Genomic DNA, 19,554 nt, shown 5'->3' with positions numbered 1-19,554 from the left:
ACATCACTGACCATCTGCCTGGCCTCCGGCTGCACGCAGGAGGTTAACAGGCTGACACAGGGACACAGCTCTCACTCTGGGGGATCTGTGCAGCGAGAGGGAGACGCCAAGTCCCAGGCCCCCGTCAGCCAGCCCAGTCCCTGAAAGCCTCTGATATTCTAGGACAGCAAACACGGTGACAGCTCACTCAAGGCTGACTCACACCTACTAGGCCCAGCTTCTGATCTCAGGCCCTTCCACGGATCACAGAACTGCACTTGCTGGGTTTCACGGGCCATTTAGAGCCACTGCTCTCGCGGCTGCACGCACAGATCACCTGGGCAGCTCTGGGAAGTCCCGACGCCCAGGCCCCACCCACACCAGTCACATCAGGATCTTAAGGTGAGAGCCAGGCATCAGTGTGTTTAAATTCCCAGGTTACTCCAAAGGGCAGCCAGGTTTGACAACCGGTGCTTTAGACAAGGAGCCAGCAAACTTCTCCTGTAAGAGCCAGATGGTAAATACTTTAGGGTCATCGGTCCATCAGTCTCTTTCCCAACTACTGACTCTGCCCTTTATAGCGTGAAAACAGCCAAAATGCAAACAAGTGCGTGTGGCTATATGCCAATAAAGCTTTATTTACAAAAACAGGTGGGGGGCCAGACCAGCGCTGTTCAAACTAGAACGTACACATGAACTACCTGGGGATATTGGGGAAATGCAGGTTCCGATTCAGTGGGTCTGGGGCAGGCGAGACCGCATTTCTAGGCAGCTCCCAGGGATGGTGGACGCTGCTGGTTCTCGGACCACACTCTGAGGAGCAAGGTTTCCAGGGATCCTTGTTTCACGAAAGCCACCCAGGACCCTTGCCACTGGCAGCAGGTGATGCTTGGGGACCCAGCAGAAGAACCAAAGCCAGACTCCACCATGTCAAGTGATTCCAGAGCTGACGATGGGGTCCACCTTTGTTTTCAAACATGCCATCGGTCAGGCCAACAACAGGCTTCATGCCCAGTGCTTGGTCGTTAAAGTCCCTCCCAAACCATAGCACAGTTCTGCGGGAAAACCTGACCAGAAGTATGGTTAGCCAGAGCCATCAGTTCAAATCCCTGGGGGGGGACCCCTGATTCCGGAGCACTGAGTGCTGGACAAGCAACCCATAACATTAACAGCCTGCGCTGTGCCGAAGCCCCAGACCAGGGGCTGTATGGAAAACACTATGAATAAAAACAACAAATGCTGACTGAGCTCAACGAACATGTGATGAGGCCTTCTCATTTCATACCTGTTAGTTAATTAAATGCTCCCAACACTGCCGGCATTATCTCTGTTTTATAGAAGAACATACAGAGAAACAGAAAGGTTAAGTAACTCACCAAAAATCACACAGCATTTCCTAGCAAGATCCTACAGGCAGGTTCTCTGCCTGCCTCTCACCCAAGCCTGGGGGATCACAGGCTCCTCCTCACCCTCGTTTAAGCCAAACTGTGCCACCCCCTCATTCATTCCCTCCACAAGCACACTCTGGGCCCCCAAGGGGGACCCCAAGCTACAGAAAATGTGTTCTCCAACCTTACGGAGCTATAGCACTTCAGCTGACAAGGACAAGGAACTAAGACAGGACAGATGGAGGCTGCAGGGATGAGAAAACTTTAAAAAGGCAAAGCACGTCGCAGATGTGACAGCGATTCATGCTGACCAGCAGGGAGGAGGGAGGAGGCCCCTGAGCTGAGTCTCCGGAGGATTTTGGTAGAGAAGGACGAGAGGGGGTGTTTCAGGGAGGGAGCCTGCTCTGGCAAAAGCACAGGGACGTGAAATCACCCACTGTCCTTACTGAACGAGACACTGAACGTGGTTGGAGAGCCAGGCCAGCTTTAACGTCCCTGCTCAGAAACACGGGAGGTGCCCGGAGAGCAGTGGACAGCCACTGAAGGCTTCTTTCAGAAGACCGATGGCGAGCAGGGAATGACGAGTCCCACCCCGTGTTTTAGGGCCATGAGGTAGCTAGTCAAGGTGGGGATGGGTGGCGGTTCCAGGAATGAGGGGAGAGTCCAGTGAAAAGATGGTACCAACCATCCAGAGAGGAGCTGGTGAGACTTCACTCCTGGATGACAGGTCCTCAAAATGCATGATGAGAACTTCCTGACACCCAGTAACACTGACTGTGGCACAATCTCACTCATTCATTCAACAAACACTCGACTGAGCATGTTCTACGGGCCACGGGCCCCTGGTGAGCAAATCCCAGGAGGGGTCTGCCCTTGTGACACCCTCCATCTCTTGGCAGTGGAGGAAGGGGGGCCCAGGAGCCCCAGGTTGGTGGGAGAAGAGGGGGTCAGGGGTCAGGACCAAGACACAAAGGAGTCTCCTGTTGCTGGCAGCTCCCTCCCTCGCACTCGGCTGCCTTCTAATCCAATCCACGTGTCTTCCTGGAAGAAACGCAGATGGGGATGCCGCCCTGGCCCGTGAGGGGAGTCCTTTACAAAACACACAGAGAGACGCTGGCTCCCAGGGCGGGCTCGTACCAGCTCACAAGCGCAGACTTCAGTTTCCAGGAATTTTGCAGGTTAGTTGTTAAAAACCCTTACAATTAAAGAAATTGCAATAAAAACAAAGGTAATAAGTACTCAAAATGCATCCGTTTCCAATTACTTGACTACGTTTGGCTGTTATCTGTGCCCTGTATGCAACTGTCTCCGTACGGCGGAAGTAGGGTATGATCACACCCTACTCGGCGCTCTGCGTGTCCCTTCCCAAGTCCACGTGCAGTGACATCACGCGGGTAGCCCGGACTTGGCACGGTGGGAGTATCTGTACCACGGAAATCGGCACATGCTACATATTGGGGTTTCGCCCCCAGAAAGCTGGTTATTAGACACTCACCAGCACTCCACTGCACACAGACGTGTCCACAGAACCTGAGCAATGTTTAACACCACACCTGTGACGTCTGTTCTGCGCAAGGAGGTGAGTGAGGTAGCCAAGGCTCTGTGTCAATCGTCAGTCAACCCCATCCTGCCACCTGGAACAAAACCCGTGGTCTGCACTGCAAGGCCGGGTGACCCAGCCATGCTCACGCCGCCCGCCGCCTTCAGGGCCCCCCCACTTGCACCTCCCGGAAGAGGCCGCTTGTTCCTGCCTCAGGGCCTTTGCACTTGCGGTGCCCTCTACCTGGGAGACTCTTCCTCCAACTCTGCCTGACTGGTTCCTTGCTATGGCTCAGGTCTGAGCCCAGATGAAACCTCCTCGGAGAAGCCTTCAGGGTCAGCTCCCTAAAGCTGCCCTCTGACATCAGCTGCCTCCCGACCTCAGCCTGCCTTCTGTGGCCCTTACTGCCACCTCAAATAAGCACATTAGCTGACTTGTGCGCCGTCTGACTCCCACATGGGTGTGACAGCTCTGGGGACCTCGTCTGTCTTGCTCACTGTGGAATCACCTAGAATGGTGACACTGTAAAGGAAGGACAAAGTGGACTGGAACCTGGCTACCCCCTCCTGCCGCGGCCCACGCTGGCGCAGGCCCACAGGAATGCAGCTCTTCTGGTAACTAGTTCCTGACTCTTGGCAGCCCTGCTTGAAATGCCCGGATGTGAGGTCTGTCAGCCCCCACACCTCTCACCCCCTGGGGTCAGACTGATCCACGGTCACATTTTCCATGTCCTTCTGTCCCTCTGGTGTGGTCTGCCTCGGCGGTGCTGATGGGGAGCCGGGCCTTCCCTGCCACTGCATCACGGCCCGTGAGAAGGCCATGTCTGTCTTCTCCTAAAACGCTCGCTGCCCAGCTTGCTGGGTCCCTGGGGCATGGCTCTTCTGTCGCCTCCCTGAGAACAGCGTCCCTGGGGATGTGTCTGGGAGACTGCGGACCTGGGCAAGCCTCCCATAGGTCTCTGCCCGCTTAGCACAGAACTGGGCAGGGAATCTGGGACATCTGCTTGCTAGAGCCCTAATCCGGACACAATCCTGCCCAGCCCAGCCTGCCCCCGGCAGAGCAGAAGCTCTCCTGCAGCCCGTCTCCCACAGGCTTGGACGGCCCAGGAAAGTCAGGCTGACCCCCCAAGCTGGCCCATCCACGGGCTGGCGGTGTGGGACAAGCAGGCCTGCGCTCACCCAGGGGGCAGGGAGAAGCACAGCCCAACCTGGAAGCAATGTGACCACGCCTGGGCTGCCACATGTCCCCACCAGACCTCACCAGGCTGAGCCATCAATGATTTCATCGGCCCGGGGGGCAGCCAGGGTCTGGGAACCAGCACCATCTGCAGAAAGGCTGCCCCCTCCCCCCGGGGGACTGTGCTTGGCTGGCCCTGCCCTGGAATGCCTTCCGGTCACGCTGTCCCCTGTGCAAGCTGCCCGAGGCGCGGGAGTCTCTGGAGTGCACAGCACTGGGGAAGAAGGTCACCTGTCCCTCGGCAGGGAGCAGGGAGAGGAGGTGCGGGAGGGAGGATGAAGGAGGGTGAGAGACAGAGGCTTAGAGAGACACGGAGGAGGTGTGGTGGGGAGAGAGAGACACAGAGAGACAGAAACAGAGGGTGGGGAGAGACGGGGGAAGAGGGCCTACAAGCCAGGCAGCAGGGAGGAGGAAGCGGCCCAGAGAGGGGCAGGTGGGAGGCTGGGCCCTCTATCCTGTGCTCAGCTCTGCGGGAAGAGACGATGATAGACCACGTGGCCACCAGGAGACCCCGACCAGCCTAGCTCCCAGCTGCCCATCTCTCCTCTGCAGCCACCACCCTGGAGGATGGACAAGCGGGATGGGGAGAGGGGCATCACCCTCGGGGACAGGCCCCCTCCACAGAACGGCTCCCCCATCGCCAAGAGAGCGATGGTGGCCGCCCTGGTCACTGCTGCAGAGCTGGCCCTCCTGCCTGGCCCCTGCTGGCCTCACACCCTCAGCTCGCCGTCAGTTTGCATAGTGAGGCCGACTTCTGACCACTGCATTCCTGGGCTCCAGTGCTGCAATTAGCTGGGATAATGTGGCCCCTCTGTCCATGAATCATGAACTATAAACCACTGTGCCGTCACCAATGAGCTGAGCTGGCCCCCGCCTCGGCCAGTGATTCACCTCGGGGAGAGGATGCTGGGGCGCGGCCCTGCCCACAAGCTCACCAGCCACGCACAGCCGGACCCCGGGGGCTGGAGTCCAGCAGGTGGGGGCTTGGCCCTCTCCTGCCAAAGCTCAGGTGTGTGGGGTCTGGAGGGGTTGGGTACGAAGGGGCTGCAATTCCTGAGTCTCCCTCTGTCAGTACAGAGAAGCTTCTGGAAGGTGAACAGCACCCTCTTAAACAAGAAGGTCATCCTGACACTCCGAAGAGCCAGTACACGTCCCTGCTCCCAGCTGCTCAGGGCCAGGCAGCAGCGCGACGGACGCCCGGGCAGCCTGGCCCTCTCGGGGCCACGCTCGTAAGCAAGGGTCCGAGCCTAAAGACATCTGACAGCCGACATTCCTCACCCAGGAATCTTATGTCCCCTTTTATAACTATCCACACTTTCCAAAGGCCACCACTGCAGTGAGGAACAAGGGGTTCAGCACAGGGTGTGGTGAGGGTGTGACAGGGTTGGTGTCATGTGAACACATGTGGTGACACCTGGCTGCACACTGTGGTTAAGCGTGGAGGCAGCAGAGTCCTGCATGCAAACACACAGGATTTGTTCCCAGGACAGACTGGCCAGGTCCTCTTCTGAATGCGCCTGCTGTCCCAGCCACTGCAAGTGCCCTCGGCCATCCACAGCCCCTGGGCTAAGACCCGGCGCTCTCTGCCCACTGGGAACACCTCAGAAGGGCCACAGCACCCCCCGAGGGCCAGTCAAGGCTACCGGCGAGCCTGTGCCCACCCTCCTTGCCTTACCCTTCTGCCGCCCTGCTCCCTTCCCTCGGCAGGGTCTGGGGTCTCCACAATAAACATCCCGAAGGCCGAAGTCCTGAGAGTGTCCCAGAGCAGCAGCACTGCCAGGGCACTGGCTAGCAATGCAGATTCTCAGGCCCTACTGAAGGCAGGCGGCCCAGCAACCTGCATTTCCACAAGCCCTCCTGGCAAAAGTTCAAGAACTGCAGCTGGATGCCAGCTCCATCTCAGGGTCCGTGACTCCAAATGGGACACAGCCCTCCAAGGACTTGAGAAGGGCATGCAGCCCAAGGACACTGGCTGCAGCCAGTAAGGAGACGGCGGTGCCAGGAGAAAGAAGGCGGCCTGCATCCTGGGGAGAGCAAGTTCTCACCACCAGCGCCGTGGGTCCCCCTCCTCCTGACCTGGGGATTTGAGCTGGGACCCCGGACAGCCGCCCCTCATCACGGCCCATTTCCATCACACCAAGGTTGGAACGGCGCGGGGTGGGGGGGGGGGCACTGGGAAAGTCATCAGAGCCACCCCCCTGCATCGCCTGGGCCATGGCCAGCCAGCTCGAGAAATGCACCTTCTACAAGGTGGCAGCCTGGAGAAGGGCCACTCACTGACACCTTGGGAGTCCCGTCTCACATCTGCCTCAGGGGCTCTTAATCGGGACAGTCTGTGAGGTGCCAAGACAGCCAGGCTTGGCTGATGCCCTCACTCCAGCTTCCTGAAGGATTAAGGTCTGACGCGGCTCTGAAGGTAAAGCTTTATAGGCCTGGCGTGCAGCAGGCACTCAGTAACTGCACCCTGGATGACGATACAACACTATCAGACATCGCTACGGAGATGGGACTCGGAGAAATGAGGCGGGAGGGCCCATCAGAGGGGCATCTGTCAGGCTGACAAGCTGAGGACCCCTCGTGGCCATCCTTAGCTACGGAATGGCCAGAGCCACAGGGACCAGGCCAGGACCACAGCCTCCGCAGCCACCAGCCACGCAGGAGGAGGCAGGGATGTGCGCGGGGCTGCCGGAAGAGACTGCAAGAGAGTCAGAGACGGGGAAAAGGGAGAGACAGACAAGAGTGGAAGCAGCCCCTGCCCCTCCCAGAGACACAGGGTACAGTGAGTGAGGGAGGGCCCATAGAGACAGTCTTTCCAGCCGCTGGCCTCCCAGGAGCTGAGGCAGACAGGGGGCCGGAGTCGAGGGAGACTCCCAGTGACTGGAGATGGAGAGGTAATCGGGGGGGGGGGGCAGAGACCCAGACGGGCCCAGGTGGACACATCTTATCTACAGTGAGACCCCTCTGCCACCCTGACCCAGCAGAGCCTGGCACAGACAAAAAAATCCAGTCTAAGAGGTCGACTGGGGCCAGCCTCCAAAGGACTGGACGCTCGGCCACAATGCTCCAAAAGGGACCCCCAGGGTACCCGGTACCCCCCTCAGCTCTAATGACCGACAGTGCTGGGCTTGAATCCTGAATCTGCCACTAACAGCAGATTCCGCCTGAGCCTCTAGGTCCTCACCTGCAGAATGGGATAGCTGCAGTACCTCTCTCACTGAGCTGCTTTGAGTTAAAACACATCAGGCGCTCAGCCCAGGGCGTGGCACGCGGCCACAGCTGCTCCTGAGTGGGTGGAGCCAGCGCTGTCACTGCTGTTTTCATCTCTTCACCCCGGCGGTCAGCAGCATGGCCATCCCCACCACTTCGCCAGGCCAGAGGTCCAGGGCTCTGACGTCTCACTGGACTCCCAGTACCTCCCCACCCACCACGAGAGGTCCAGCAAATACTGGCTGCGATAACCTAAGTCTTCTTCCAAAGTAGGGGGACCCAGGAAGATGAGCAAGCCTGACTTGTTCCCCCCAAGAAATAGATGCACCACGAGTGGCTCAGCTTCCGTCCACCTGAGAAGACGAGGCGGGAGGAGGGGGCAGCTCCTCCTGGCAGCTGATCCGCACCCCCGAGGTCCCCACATGCCACCTGCTGGGAACGGCTCGGATATCTGTCTCCCTGTGGCCGCCGGGGAGACAAGGGAGCTGTGGCCAGCACTGCAGGGAAAGGGCTGTGCTGTTTACCCAGAAACCCACATGGATGGCAGGGTCAGGAGAGAGAGGTGTGGACAAATGACCCAGGGAGGGCCGCAAGGGAAGGTGGTGCAGGCTGGGGACCCCTGTGTGCTGTGGCCTGGGATTCCCATTGGTCAGGGATGGGCCGCGTGTCGGTCAGACATGAGGGTGCCTGCTGCACCTCGGGCAGAAGGTGACTGCTCCCCAGCCCCCGGTGAATCACCCTCCATGCTCACTCTCACCTGGCGCTTCTGGCCGCACAGAACTGAGGGTCTCTGCCTGCCTCATCCTACCACCTCCGTCTGCTCACAGTATCAGCCCACGGGGGGACCACCAGCGCCTGTGCCCACCCGTCCATCCACGTGCAGGCGACCAGACACGCCCACACCCACTCCGTGCCAGGCTGCGCGAACCCCCGCCTGCCTCACTGGGAGATTTATCAGCAGGATCACAGGTTTCATAAAATCAGCAGGAGATGAGCTCAGGCTCGCTCCAGTAACTGCATCTTGAATTAACAAGAGGGGCTGCAGGCCTGTGTCTGACGTTCATTTCGCTGTCACGGGTCAGAGAGAAGAGTTATGGCTGCAAAGTCAACACTTGGGTTGACCCATTTATTCCATATTTATGAACAGGGCTGGCGGGCAGTGGTGAGGGCGGTGGATCTGCCTGGCACAGAAGACCTTCCAGGATTCGAGTGTAAATCTCTGTCCCTGGCAGGGCCCAGGCCACACCACACCTCTTTGGCAGCCCCAGCTGATCAGAGAAAGGGGAGAGCCCCAAAGACAGGTGTCACCTCCCAAGGAGACAGGGGCCTCCTGCCTTGCTTTCCTCTATCTTTCTGCGAGAGGAAGGGCACAGAGGCACCCCTTTCTCTGTCCTGGGAGCCCCAGCCTGAGACACCGGCCTTAGCAGAGGGTAGAACCCCATCAGAGAAGCCCCGCGGGTCTCAGCACTACAGCACCACAGCAAAACCAGGACAATACAGACAAAAAGAAGAAACAAACGCTTCTCCTCTGCTACAAAACTTTCCACGGCCCCCAGCACCCTGAACTTGCCTGGTCTGGCCTCTGTCCCAAGTCACATAATCCTGTCTCTGCCTCTTCCCCAGCCTCACCATACTCTCACCCAGAGGTCTTATACTGGGGGGTAAGAGCAGATTTTAAGAGCAAAATATGGGCTGTCTGACCTATACAGTGTTTTGTTGTTATCATTTCTCTCACGACCTAAGATTTAAAAATCAGGCAATTTCACATAAATCCTTATTTCCAGCTCATCATCAAAAATCAAATTTGGCAATACAGGGCCACTTAGTCAAGAGTCAGCAGGGGTTGATACGAGGCACAGGCTCTCCAGTTAACCACAGGCTTCAGCACTCCCTACTGCCTCCCATGGGTTCTCCATTCTGTCATTCAGGACCCTGGAAGGTACTGAGACCCTGAGTCCTAAGAGTCTAAGGGCACTGTGCACTCCCTCGTGTTCTGGTGCCTTGTACCTGCTGTTCCCTCTGCCCGGGACACCTTTACCTCTGTTCTCATCCACCTGAGAGGTGCTCCCTGACCTCACCTTCGGGGCTGTGTCCGTGATGGAGCCTCTCGGGCAGACCACCGGCATGCTGAGGTGCAGCCGCCTGTGTACACCTGGTCTATACGACCAGAACGGAGTCCCCTGTGTTCAGCACATGAATGTCCAACGGGCCAATGAGTCAGCAAGCAAGACACTAACACCACAAACTGAAAGGCATGGCAGCCAGGACCAGAGGCGGGGTACCCTCCACCCCACCCCCAGATAACACCCTCCCTAAATGACATCAGCGCACAGTCTTTGCCTCCCTCCGTGCAAACATGGCTCTCAGCACAGGGTGAGCAGGACATGGGCCTCATCTCTCCCTCTTTGACTCAACACTGTCCTCTCCAGAACTCCCAGCCCAGCCACCAGGAAGGGCCCCGTGAGCCCACCCACAGCATCCCTACAAAGGCAGTGGTAGGAGGGGCACCAGGAAGACCAGCAAAAGAACCGGCGCTCAGGAGATGCTCAACAAATAAATGACAATGTTTATAAAACAATCTAAAGGCCCTATCTCCCCCTCTATTTTGCCACAGTCCCCACCAGTCCCTACTGCCTCTTGTACCAACATATTTATGCTTCCCACTAAGCATTTATTTGACTTTTTGCCTCTGAGTCTAGAAAAAGTCCTAAATGCACTTCAATTTCTAACACACCACAGCTAGATCTTTAGAACGAAATAGCTCCAAGTCAGTAGGCCTCAGTTTTACACATCTTTTAGACAGGAAAGCAGGTTGGTTAACGGCGGCGACACAAAACTAGAGGAAAATTCTATCCACAAACCAAGCCCAGCCACCCTTCAACGATCTGGGCCAACAACAACCAGCGCTCAATCCCAATGATCTTGGCCTGATATACAGAATGCAGTGAAGGGTTGTTTATTCCCCCGTCAACAGATTTGCTTCCCTAATTACACATGGCTTAGCCAGCAGGGAAGTGGATCTGTACTCCTGAGGCACAGTTCCCGGAAAGTAAGAAAGGAGACGGGGGATGCCAGCTAGGAAGTTGCGTGGACCAGCCCATCACAGGTTGTAGGACTCGATCACAGAGTGGCTGCTTCACTGCGGACACTGGGACCCCAGCGGTGATGGCTGGGCTTGACACCCTAGCGTCCTGCCAGCGCCAGCCTAGGAAAGGGAAGATGGCAGCCAGGGGCTGGGCTGGGGGGGTGGCGGGAAGCTGGACGACACCAGTGACAGGGAGCACCCACCTAAGAAAACTTCTATGTCCTGTCCTCCCAGCTCAGGCTACTCCTGGCCTTCTCACTCGCCCCTGGACGCCTCCCAGGCCAGAGGCCCCAGGGAAGGACGTGTCTCAACCTGCTCCAGTCTGGCCTCTAACAGCACTGCCCAATGCCTTCTGCAGCATCCAGCCCAAATCCCTCTGCCTGCAGCACAAGCCCACTTCCTCCCCCGGATACTCCCAGCATCTGCTCTGGGCTGATTCTCAACAACCCAGAAGTGAAACAAACCCATTCCCTTCCCTCCGTCTCCCATGCACCAAGCACTCAGAAGCCCCCTTTAAAATGTATGCTGCTGACCCCCATCACTTTTAACATTATTTACTGAATTTTTAAAAAATGAACTACCTTTTCCTCTAACTCAGAGGTCAGCAGACTTTTTCAATAAAGGAACAGACAGTAAATATTTTAGGCTTTGCAGTTTCTGTCCTGACTACTCAACTCTGCTGTTTAACAGAAAAACTACCACGATCATGTGTCAATGAATGGGCGTTGTCGCATGCCAATAAAGTTTTATTGGTAAAAACAGGTGGTGGGCCAGACTTACCCGACAGCCATTGTTGGCCAAGCCCTGCTCTAACTTAAATAATCCCTCAGTCTCATCCAAAGCAGGGATGTCTGAAATACTCCAGGTTGAAGTCCTGGCATTTGTTTTTTTTTTTTTCTTCCTATCAAATATGCATTAAAATATACAGCAAACACTATTAAAGTTTTTTCAGATGTTAAGTTTGTGGACCAGCCCAAGTCCTCCCGGAAGCCCAGCCCTTGCTCCAGGAATGTGACCCTATTTACCACAGGGATGATGGGTCACCAAGCCAGGAGTTCCATAATTTTTCAGGCTGAGAATGGAAGTGGCCATTTCTCGTAGCTCTCTTCTCTGCTGCTGGGGTAGGCCGAGCGCCCCCAGAGAGGGCCTCCCCGCTGCCACTGACGGGGCCCCAAACTCAGGGAGCCCAGCACGGACTAACACGCAGAGACGGCACCACAGACGCGGCCAGGCACGCCGGGCTGCCTGTCCAGAAGCCCAGCCCACCCCCTCACCTGGCTCTTCCCACGGCGCCGGTAGCTCCGCCTCACCAGGCTCTTGTAGTTCTCATTCTTCTTGGTCAAGTAGTAATAGAGGACACACTCAGCCACAGTCTGCAGGGCGGGGAGAGGAAAGAACCCTGAGGAGTGTGCAGTGCGAACCGTCAGGACAGGAGGCCAGGAGCCTGAAGGCCTGGGCTCAAATCCTACCTCCTCCACGTACTGGCTGTGCGACTTTGGCCAGGTTACCTAACCTCTCTGTGTCTCAGTTTTCCCACCTCTGTAATGGGGGTACCAATTGCACATACTTCACAGGGTTGTCATGAAGACCAGGTAAGTTAATTTAAACACACGTAAAGGGCTTAGGACCGTGGCCGGCACAGAGCACACACTGCAGAGGTGGTACCTGCTCTTACTATTATTGCTGTACTGGTAATCATAATGATGAAGCCGTCACCTGCCATCCCAGCCCCAGGAGAACAAGGCCTGCAGCTCCCCAACTTGGGTCTGGGGTCTCCCTTCTCTCACCCCAGTCCAAATGGAGACCAGTGAGGGGGCATCCTCAGAGACCAACCAGAGGACTCAACACCATGATGCGGCCACGGACCCAGTCCAGGTGCCAGCTCGCTAAAGCCAGCAGCTGTTACTGATATGATATAAAATGTTTCTGTGATGCTCGGAGCCAGTGCCAAGGCAGGGACTGGCCTCTGAGGGGCATTCCATGAGGGCTGTTGGGTGCAGAGGCAGGCTGGGCCTCAAATCCCTGTGTCCTCATCCACGGCCTGGAATGTACTGTGAACAGAGGCTGCTCCCAGGCTAAACCAGGCCGCAAAAGTGGCCCGCAAAACAGTTGAGAAAAACATTTTATAATCAGATGCCAATATTTGCAAATCAGGCGATGGGGGTGCCTGCCTTCCCGAACAATTCAGTAGAGTGCCCCCCTGTGCTGTGTGACCACGGGCTGGCCAGTCCACCGAGCTCCCACTCTGCTATTGGCTTCACTCACCGTCAGGACACTCCAGTTCCTAAAGGCACGGGGCCCAGGTGGCACCCCAGCTTCAGACACTTCAGAGAGCTCTATTTAAGACTCAGGCTGGGCTGCCTTTCAGCTAAAGAACACCATAAAGTTTATTCCCCAGCGTGGAGACCTCTGATTCCTTCATTCCCAAACAGTGCTGCTCAATTAGCAATTTCGGAAACCCCTGCTTCCATCTCCAGGAAGCCCCAGCCTAGAGCCTCCCAGGTTGTCCACACCCCGAGCAAGAAGCTGTCCCTAAGTCAGAGGAGAGGCTATTTATAGGGCTTGTTTCTCCACACTGGTTTTTCAGGCAGGGAGAGATTTCGTTTCCCCACACTGCCCCATCTCCCTCCTTCTATGGTTATCAGCTCATTAAAGGCAGATGCTGGGAACAACTGTTACCCTTTAAAATAACCGCCTGGATCCTGCTACAACTGCCCTCCCACAATTAGGAAGCATGAGGCCTCCAGCAACAGGGTATTTGCAAAGCTGGGGTGGGCAGACACCCCATCTCTGAGAAAGGAGACTCAAGGGAACGCTGCTTAAAACACCCAGAACAGCAGCTCCAGAAAGTAAACCTTTTCCGGAAGCTTGTCTGACTCCACCCCAATGATGCTGGGACCCAATGACCGACTCTGACACGGGGCTACGTCCAGCCCCCAAACCAGCTCCCTCCCACCTGCGACCACTCTGGCCACTGCCCAGCACAGCTGTGGGTGCACTGAAAGGGGCTTCACCCTTCTCTGGGACGCTTTGTGTCTACCTGCCAACAGAGAGCCAGAGCAGAAAGGGGCACCACCCTAGCCTGGGTTTGGGGGCAAGGTGGAGTTCCAGCATCAGTTCAATATAAAGGTTTATCTGAAGCAGATGAGGACTTGCCAGCCACACGCCTGGCTGGGCATCAGGGGAGTCAGCATACAGGGGCCATTGGGGGACTCAGAAAGGTCATTCCATCCCACGCCCTGGAAGACCACCACTCTTGCCTATAAAGCCTTAAGTAGGATGCCAGGCACGGCATGGCTTCCAGAACCCGTGTGCAATCTGCCAGGATGCCCGCTGCGGCGTCGGAGGAGCTGGCCCCAGAGAAGCTGGTTCGCACAGCTCTCCTGGGGTTTCCCAGCCTGGAGCTCCGCCCCCCCAGGGCCCGGGAGGCAGGGGCGGGGCCTGCAGCTGCTCCTCCGGGAGGGAGGGAGGGAGGGAGGAAGGAGGGAGGGAAGACTGTCAGCAATGGGAGCAAGGGGCAAGCAGGCAGAGGCCTCGTGGGCGGGGCGGGAGGGTCCTTCGCCCCAGCCCGAGTGGCTGCCCGCAAGAGTAGACGCCAGAGGGAACGGGACGGGTGGCGCTGGGCTGGCGGGCAGCGACTCACCTTCCTCTCCAGGAACGATGCAATCAGGCCGAAGTTCTTGGGGTGCTGCATGAACCTGTGGGAAGAGAAGGGCGGGCCTGAGACCAGGCCGAGGGGGGCTTCCCGGCTGGGCTGCCGCCGAGCTCCCGGGCGCCTGCCATCTCCGCTGGCCCAGCTGGCCGGGCGCCGCCCCACTCGGAGCAATTAAGCCCAGGGGGGTGTGGGAAGGGCCGCAGCGGGCGGGACCGAGGGGTAAGAGAGGGCGTTCCTTGGAATGAGTCACTGGTTTTAGCGCCTTTGAAAATACATTTGTTTGTCCTGCTGGAGGCGGGTTCCAGGAAAAATGAGGACATTACATGCAGCCCTTTGGTGGGGTTCCCCCCCTTTTAAAATCTGCTTTTGTTTCTATCTCCGGCTGGGCCTGGGAAGCTGGGCCTCGCCCGGCCCACGCAGGGGCCCCCACCGCGAGGTCACAGGCCGGGACCTCGAGGCCGCTAGGCCTTCCCGGGAGAGGTGGGAGCAGAGGCTCTGAGTGCCCGCGGGGAGGCAGGCAGGAGGCAAGCCAGCCAAGGAGGAGGCAAAAAGGGACTTAAGCTGGAGAGGTGGTGGGGAGCTGGCACCCCACCAGCTGGCTTCCTGCGAAGCTGGGAGAATTACTGGGAAAGAGCTCAGCCAGGCTGAAATGTCAGGGCCACAGGAGCAGGCGGACAGCGGGGGCGGAGATGTGGGTCACGGCTGCTCAGGGCCCCGAGGATGATGGGTGGAGCCTCAGCCTGCCCGTCCCCAAGTCGTGCCACCACCCCGTGGCCTCCCTCGGGAGAGAAGAGGCTGCTGGTGAGGCAGGGGCCCCGGGTCGCCCCTCGGGAACCTGGGCCAGCGCCTGGCGATTGTCCTGCCCGGCCCTCCAGATGGCTGGGCAAGAGGCCAGCGGGCCCCTCCCCTGTTCCCCAAACAGACACTGGAGAATCCGGAACAGCCTCTTCCCTCTTCCCAGAGGAAGCCACGAGTCAGAGGCAGGCTTCCCGGGCGAGGATCCTGCCTCAGGCAGCTTGCAAAGCTGGAGGCGGCCTAATGCCCTTCTTTTCCAGACAGACAGACTCTTCCCTTCCCCTCCCTCTCCCTGCCCCAGTGACACTTCCTTCCCACAAAATCCCATCCTCAGGGTTTCCCCAAGCAGAGATGGGGTCCCCCAGAGACCAGGAATCAAACTTGGGAATCTCTTAGGTCAGCTGTTCCACCTCCCTCCAACCTACACCTGTATCCTCTGCCAAGATTAACTGAGAATTTTCACTGCACTGGACACCTCAAGACAGCTAAACAAGGTGGCACTGCGGCTGTACCCATTTTACAGATGTGGAAACTGAGGCTCAGGGAGGGGCAGTGGGTGCTCAAAGTCACGGAACCAGCAAGTGATGGAGCATTATGTCACCAGCACACGATTTCCAAAGGCCCTGAGTGCTATCCATTCCGCTGAAAACGAGAGCTCAACCAGGATCCTGAAAGACAAGTTGCTAAACTGAGTCTCAGCAGACATCAGCCTAGCCTAGGTCCCCTATTCTTCAGCCACTGAATTAACAGAGTGTGAAATCATTAGGTTAGAATAACAACCTGAAAGCTCCATAAAGGCCCCCTAGAAACCTTTTTTTTTTAAAGAAAGCATAAAAAAATCAAACACAGCAGGGGGAGTTTAAATACCTAATGCAACAGTAATTCTTCGCATCCATCTCTGTTCTGTAGTCACTTTGCTGGTTTTAAATTGTACAACACCTGACACTAAGGACTTGATTCAATGGCAGGACAATCATATCTGCGGCTGTGAGGACCTAGAAATGAGCCGCTAAGTACCTGGGTTTTCTGTCTCTGAGCAGTAAACCCCAAACACACTGCAGGAATTGCTCCCCGAAGTGCTATTTCCCGTGGAAGACTGCTGAATCTGTGTTAGGCACTCGAGGGTGCATTATACATCCCTCTCTACGTATGTTTTAGAATTTCCATAATCAAAAGCTACTTTAAAAAATATCACTTTCCACCCAAGGCCCTCCTCTTCCATTGCTCCTCCTGCATTTTCAAGTCCTGGCGTCCGTACTGGATGAGTCACCCCAGCCTTGCCCATGACCCAGAATCATCCCCGTCCCTGAAGCCCAGTCTGGCACTCTGGGGCCACCCAACCCTGCAAAGAGCAGAGACAGCCCCAGCCCCTGCGACCTGGCCCCACAGCAGGTGGCTGGGGAACATGGGCCATCTCTTTTGAAACAACCCGCCTAGTGATGAAGGCTTCTCTGGAGGTGGAGGTGGGCGTGGAGGTCCGCGTGGAGGTCCAGTGGCTCAGCAGGCAGTCTGTTTCCAATACGCCCTCCTGGCTGAACACTGAGGCCTCCACCTGTGCCTCAGTCTCCCACCCTTGCCTCCTGGGGGTCCTGGGTCCTGAGAAGGCTCTCTGTGCCCAGAATACGGTTCCCTAGGACACAACTTTTGAGTTTGGTGGGGAAAAAGAGGGCCTTCTCCATCTAGTAAGCTCACTCGTGTCCCCAAAACAGCGTCTCTGCGCTTTCACTTTAGAAGCCCCACCCAAGCTTCACCTCTTAGCGTCCAGTTCCTGCCTCTGCTTTCCAAAGCCCCTCTGCTTCCTGGCTCCATACCACCCCTCCCCCAACAGGCCTCTCCATTCACAGAAGCCGAGCCCTTGCCCCGAAGCTGGGGAAGTATGAATCCTGTCATCACCATTTGCAAGCTGTGTGACCTCTGTTAGGTGTCTTAACCTCTCTGAGCCTCTGTCTCCTCACCTGTGTAAAGGGGATGGCCTGGTAATGCTATTACACGGGAGAAGAGTGACAAATGCACAAAACCCAGAAAACAACTGCTCAGTGTCTATGATGAAAGACGTGCTCAACAAATGGCCACGTTCCAAGTAAAGGAAAACCAAAAAGCCACCAGCCAGCCACAAACGTCTGCCCAAGACTTCAGCCCAGCCTCGTGGGGCCTCCTGCCTTGTTCTTCTGATACATACTGCCCCGTTTCACAGAAAGCTGCCTTGACACTTTGGACCGGTTTGAATCCTGTCCCCCCAATATTAGGTCCACTTAGAGTCTCAGAACGTGACCTTATTTGGAAATGAGTTCTTGGCAGACACAATTAGTTAAGATGAGGTCAGACCAGAATAGGGTGGGCCCCAAAGCCAGTATGATGGTGAATTTATAGGAAAAGGGGAAGACACAGAGACACACAGGAAGAAAGTCCTGGTGAAGACAGAGGCTGAGCTGGAGGGATCCATCTATAAGCCAAGTCATGACACCGACTGTCGGGCGGCCAGGGAGCCAGGCTAGGAGAGAGGCCTGGAACAGAAGGAACCAACCCTGCCCACACCTTGATCTTGGACTTCCAGCCTCCAGAACCGTGTGAGAACAGATTCCCGTTGTAAGCCACACAGTTTGCGGTCCTTTGTCACGGCAGCCCTAGGAAGCCAGGACGAGTTTCTCAAGGACAGGGAGGGGCTGAGAGGTCCGCGGTGGCCCGGCCAGGCCCCCGCCGCGGCGACAGGGGACTCACTTCTCCCGGAAGGTCTCCTTTTCCTGCTCGCTCCACATGTTCATGACCTGCCGATCTTTGTACACCTTCATGGGGTCGTCCATCAGCCCGTTCATGTTGATGAACTTGATGCGCTGCTGGTCGGCGTCGTACAGCATGGGCGGGATCACGGCCAGCTGGCGCATCTGCTTCTCCAGGTTCTGGAGGGAAAGACAGACGGCAGCGGGTCCGGGTCAGGGCTCATGCGACGGGACAGGGCCAGGGAGGGCGGGGGGTGCTCCTGCCAGCACCGGGGACCTGGGTGAGGAGCCGAGGGTAGGGATGTTCTCAGCAAGGGTGGGAAACCGGAAAGAATGCTAATGGCAAGTTAAAAAATAGTAATAGCTCATGCAGGGGGAAGGGAGAATTTAAAGGCAGCCCCAGACTGGTTTATGGTGGGCAGAGCTGTAAATTAAATGCAGAGAGAAGCAGTCACCTTATCTGCAGTAAGAGGGGAGCAATGAATCTTCCCTTTGGGAATGCAAGTACCATAAAACACTGCAGGGAAGATGTGCAGCCCAGCTGGGCCAAACGAGCTTGGGACACGGGGCCTGGCCCTCCGGGTTAGAGGGCATGCGGGGTAGGGCGAGGGGCTGCCTCTCTCCAGCAGAGCCTGGTGAGACTCCAGAGTTATTTCCTCCCCAGCCACCCGCCCCCAGCCTGGATCCAGCTCCTTCAAGCGTGCCCACTTGGGACCAAGCCCGCCCAGCCCCGTTCACAGCAGGAGCCGGGCAGGCTCACTCGTAATGCATCGGGGTGGCTATTAAGAGGCTCTGAGCCGCCACTCAGCTGGGCTCATTTCCCCAAATCTCTGCAGCCAGCCCATTACTGGCGATTAATTACCCATCTCCGGAGTCAGGCGAGGGCCTGGCCCAGCCAAGGTCAGCCAGTTCAAAGCATCCGCCGCCCAGCCTCCCACACCCAAGCACTCCATTCAGTGCTGGGGATTCCCACCAGGAGCAGGGGAGGGGCATGGGGGCACGGCCCTGACCCTTGGCAGAGAGAAGGGCCCCACATTGGCCTGAGCGCCCCTAGCACTCAGAGCAGTACCAGCACCTCCGCGTCGTCCTCGGCTGTCCCAGACACACTGTCATGGCAGACCACAGGCAGAAGTCTCTCCCAGCAGGCCCTCCCTGCCCCTGCTCTGCTGCGCACTGCCTCCAGCCTCCACCCCCCTGGGCCTTGCACTGGGACGACTGGGACCTCCCGCAAAACGGACCACGTCTCTCCTCCCGCCCAGCCCTTCTTCCTCCCCCTCAGGGAACCTCAGGTCAGCCTGGGCTAGTGAGGTGAAGTCTCTGTCCTGAATTCCCTTTCCAACCATCACCCCCGAATGCTGTTCCCTTAACATCCCCGAGGACCCTCTGGGACCTTCTCCGCACACAGTGGCCACGGGATGGAGCTGTGGCAGAGCCAAGGCAGTGGACTTACCTCCTGCTCCGAGAGGCCGTCAATGATCTCAGACACCTCGTGTTCGCTGCGGGCAGCTGACATGGAGAGCCCACTGCCCCGCTGGCCCACCCTGCTGGAGACCAAAGGGACACACTCAGGACCGGCCCCTCGGCAGCCAGGGGTGCCCGGCCGGCACGGCGGCACAGAGCTGGGCCCACAACTTCCCCAGAGGCGGCATGTGGGCGGTGGGGAGGAGCCAGGCCTCCCACACCCACACGGACAGCCCCAAGCCCAGGGGTCCAGGGGAGAGGGCATGGAGCCCCCGACCTGACCCAGATATGCCAGAGCCCTTTATCTCTCCTAAGGTGCCCCCCCAAAAGACCAGCCACGCAGATCCACATACAAACCCCAGCGCTGCCTCTTCAGACCTGTGCCTCCCTGTAACGTAGGGCAAAGTGCCACCTGGACCCCAGGGCTGGGAGGAGGCCCTGGGTGAGACACAGGCTGGGAGTGTCCAGCAGCCAAGAGTGAAATTCCTCAT

General features: G+C 57.4%; 1 protein-coding gene across 29 annotated transcripts in view; it reads right to left on the bottom strand.

Annotated features, from left to right (window-relative positions):
* Positions 1-19,554, bottom strand: part of NCOR2 (nuclear receptor corepressor 2) — a 215,037-nt gene that overhangs the window by 73,395 nt on the left and 122,088 nt on the right. For 25 of the 29 annotated variants that reach the window (XM_074355898.1, XM_074355895.1, XM_074355901.1 and 22 more), the window contains 4 exons: positions 19,053-19,146; positions 17,604-17,782; positions 14,079-14,133; positions 11,710-11,808 (listed from right to left, as the gene is read on the bottom strand). In XM_074355898.1, the coding sequence (XP_074211999.1) occupies positions 11,710-11,808; positions 14,079-14,133; positions 17,604-17,782; positions 19,053-19,146 (427 nt within the window). The remainder of the gene's footprint in view (positions 1-11,709; positions 11,809-14,078; positions 14,134-17,603; positions 17,783-19,052; positions 19,147-19,554) is intronic. The other 4 variants (XM_074355902.1, XM_074355923.1, XM_074355920.1 and 1 more) reach the window with 1 other exon arrangement.

The sequence above is a fragment of the Camelus bactrianus genome, chromosome 32 (genome assembly GCF_048773025.1).
Source record: "Camelus bactrianus isolate YW-2024 breed Bactrian camel chromosome 32, ASM4877302v1, whole genome shotgun sequence".
Lineage (NCBI taxonomy): Eukaryota > Metazoa > Chordata > Mammalia > Artiodactyla > Camelidae > Camelus > Camelus bactrianus.
The sequence above is the reverse complement of the archived record's forward strand: the minus strand, read 5'-3'. Positions and strand labels throughout refer to the sequence as shown.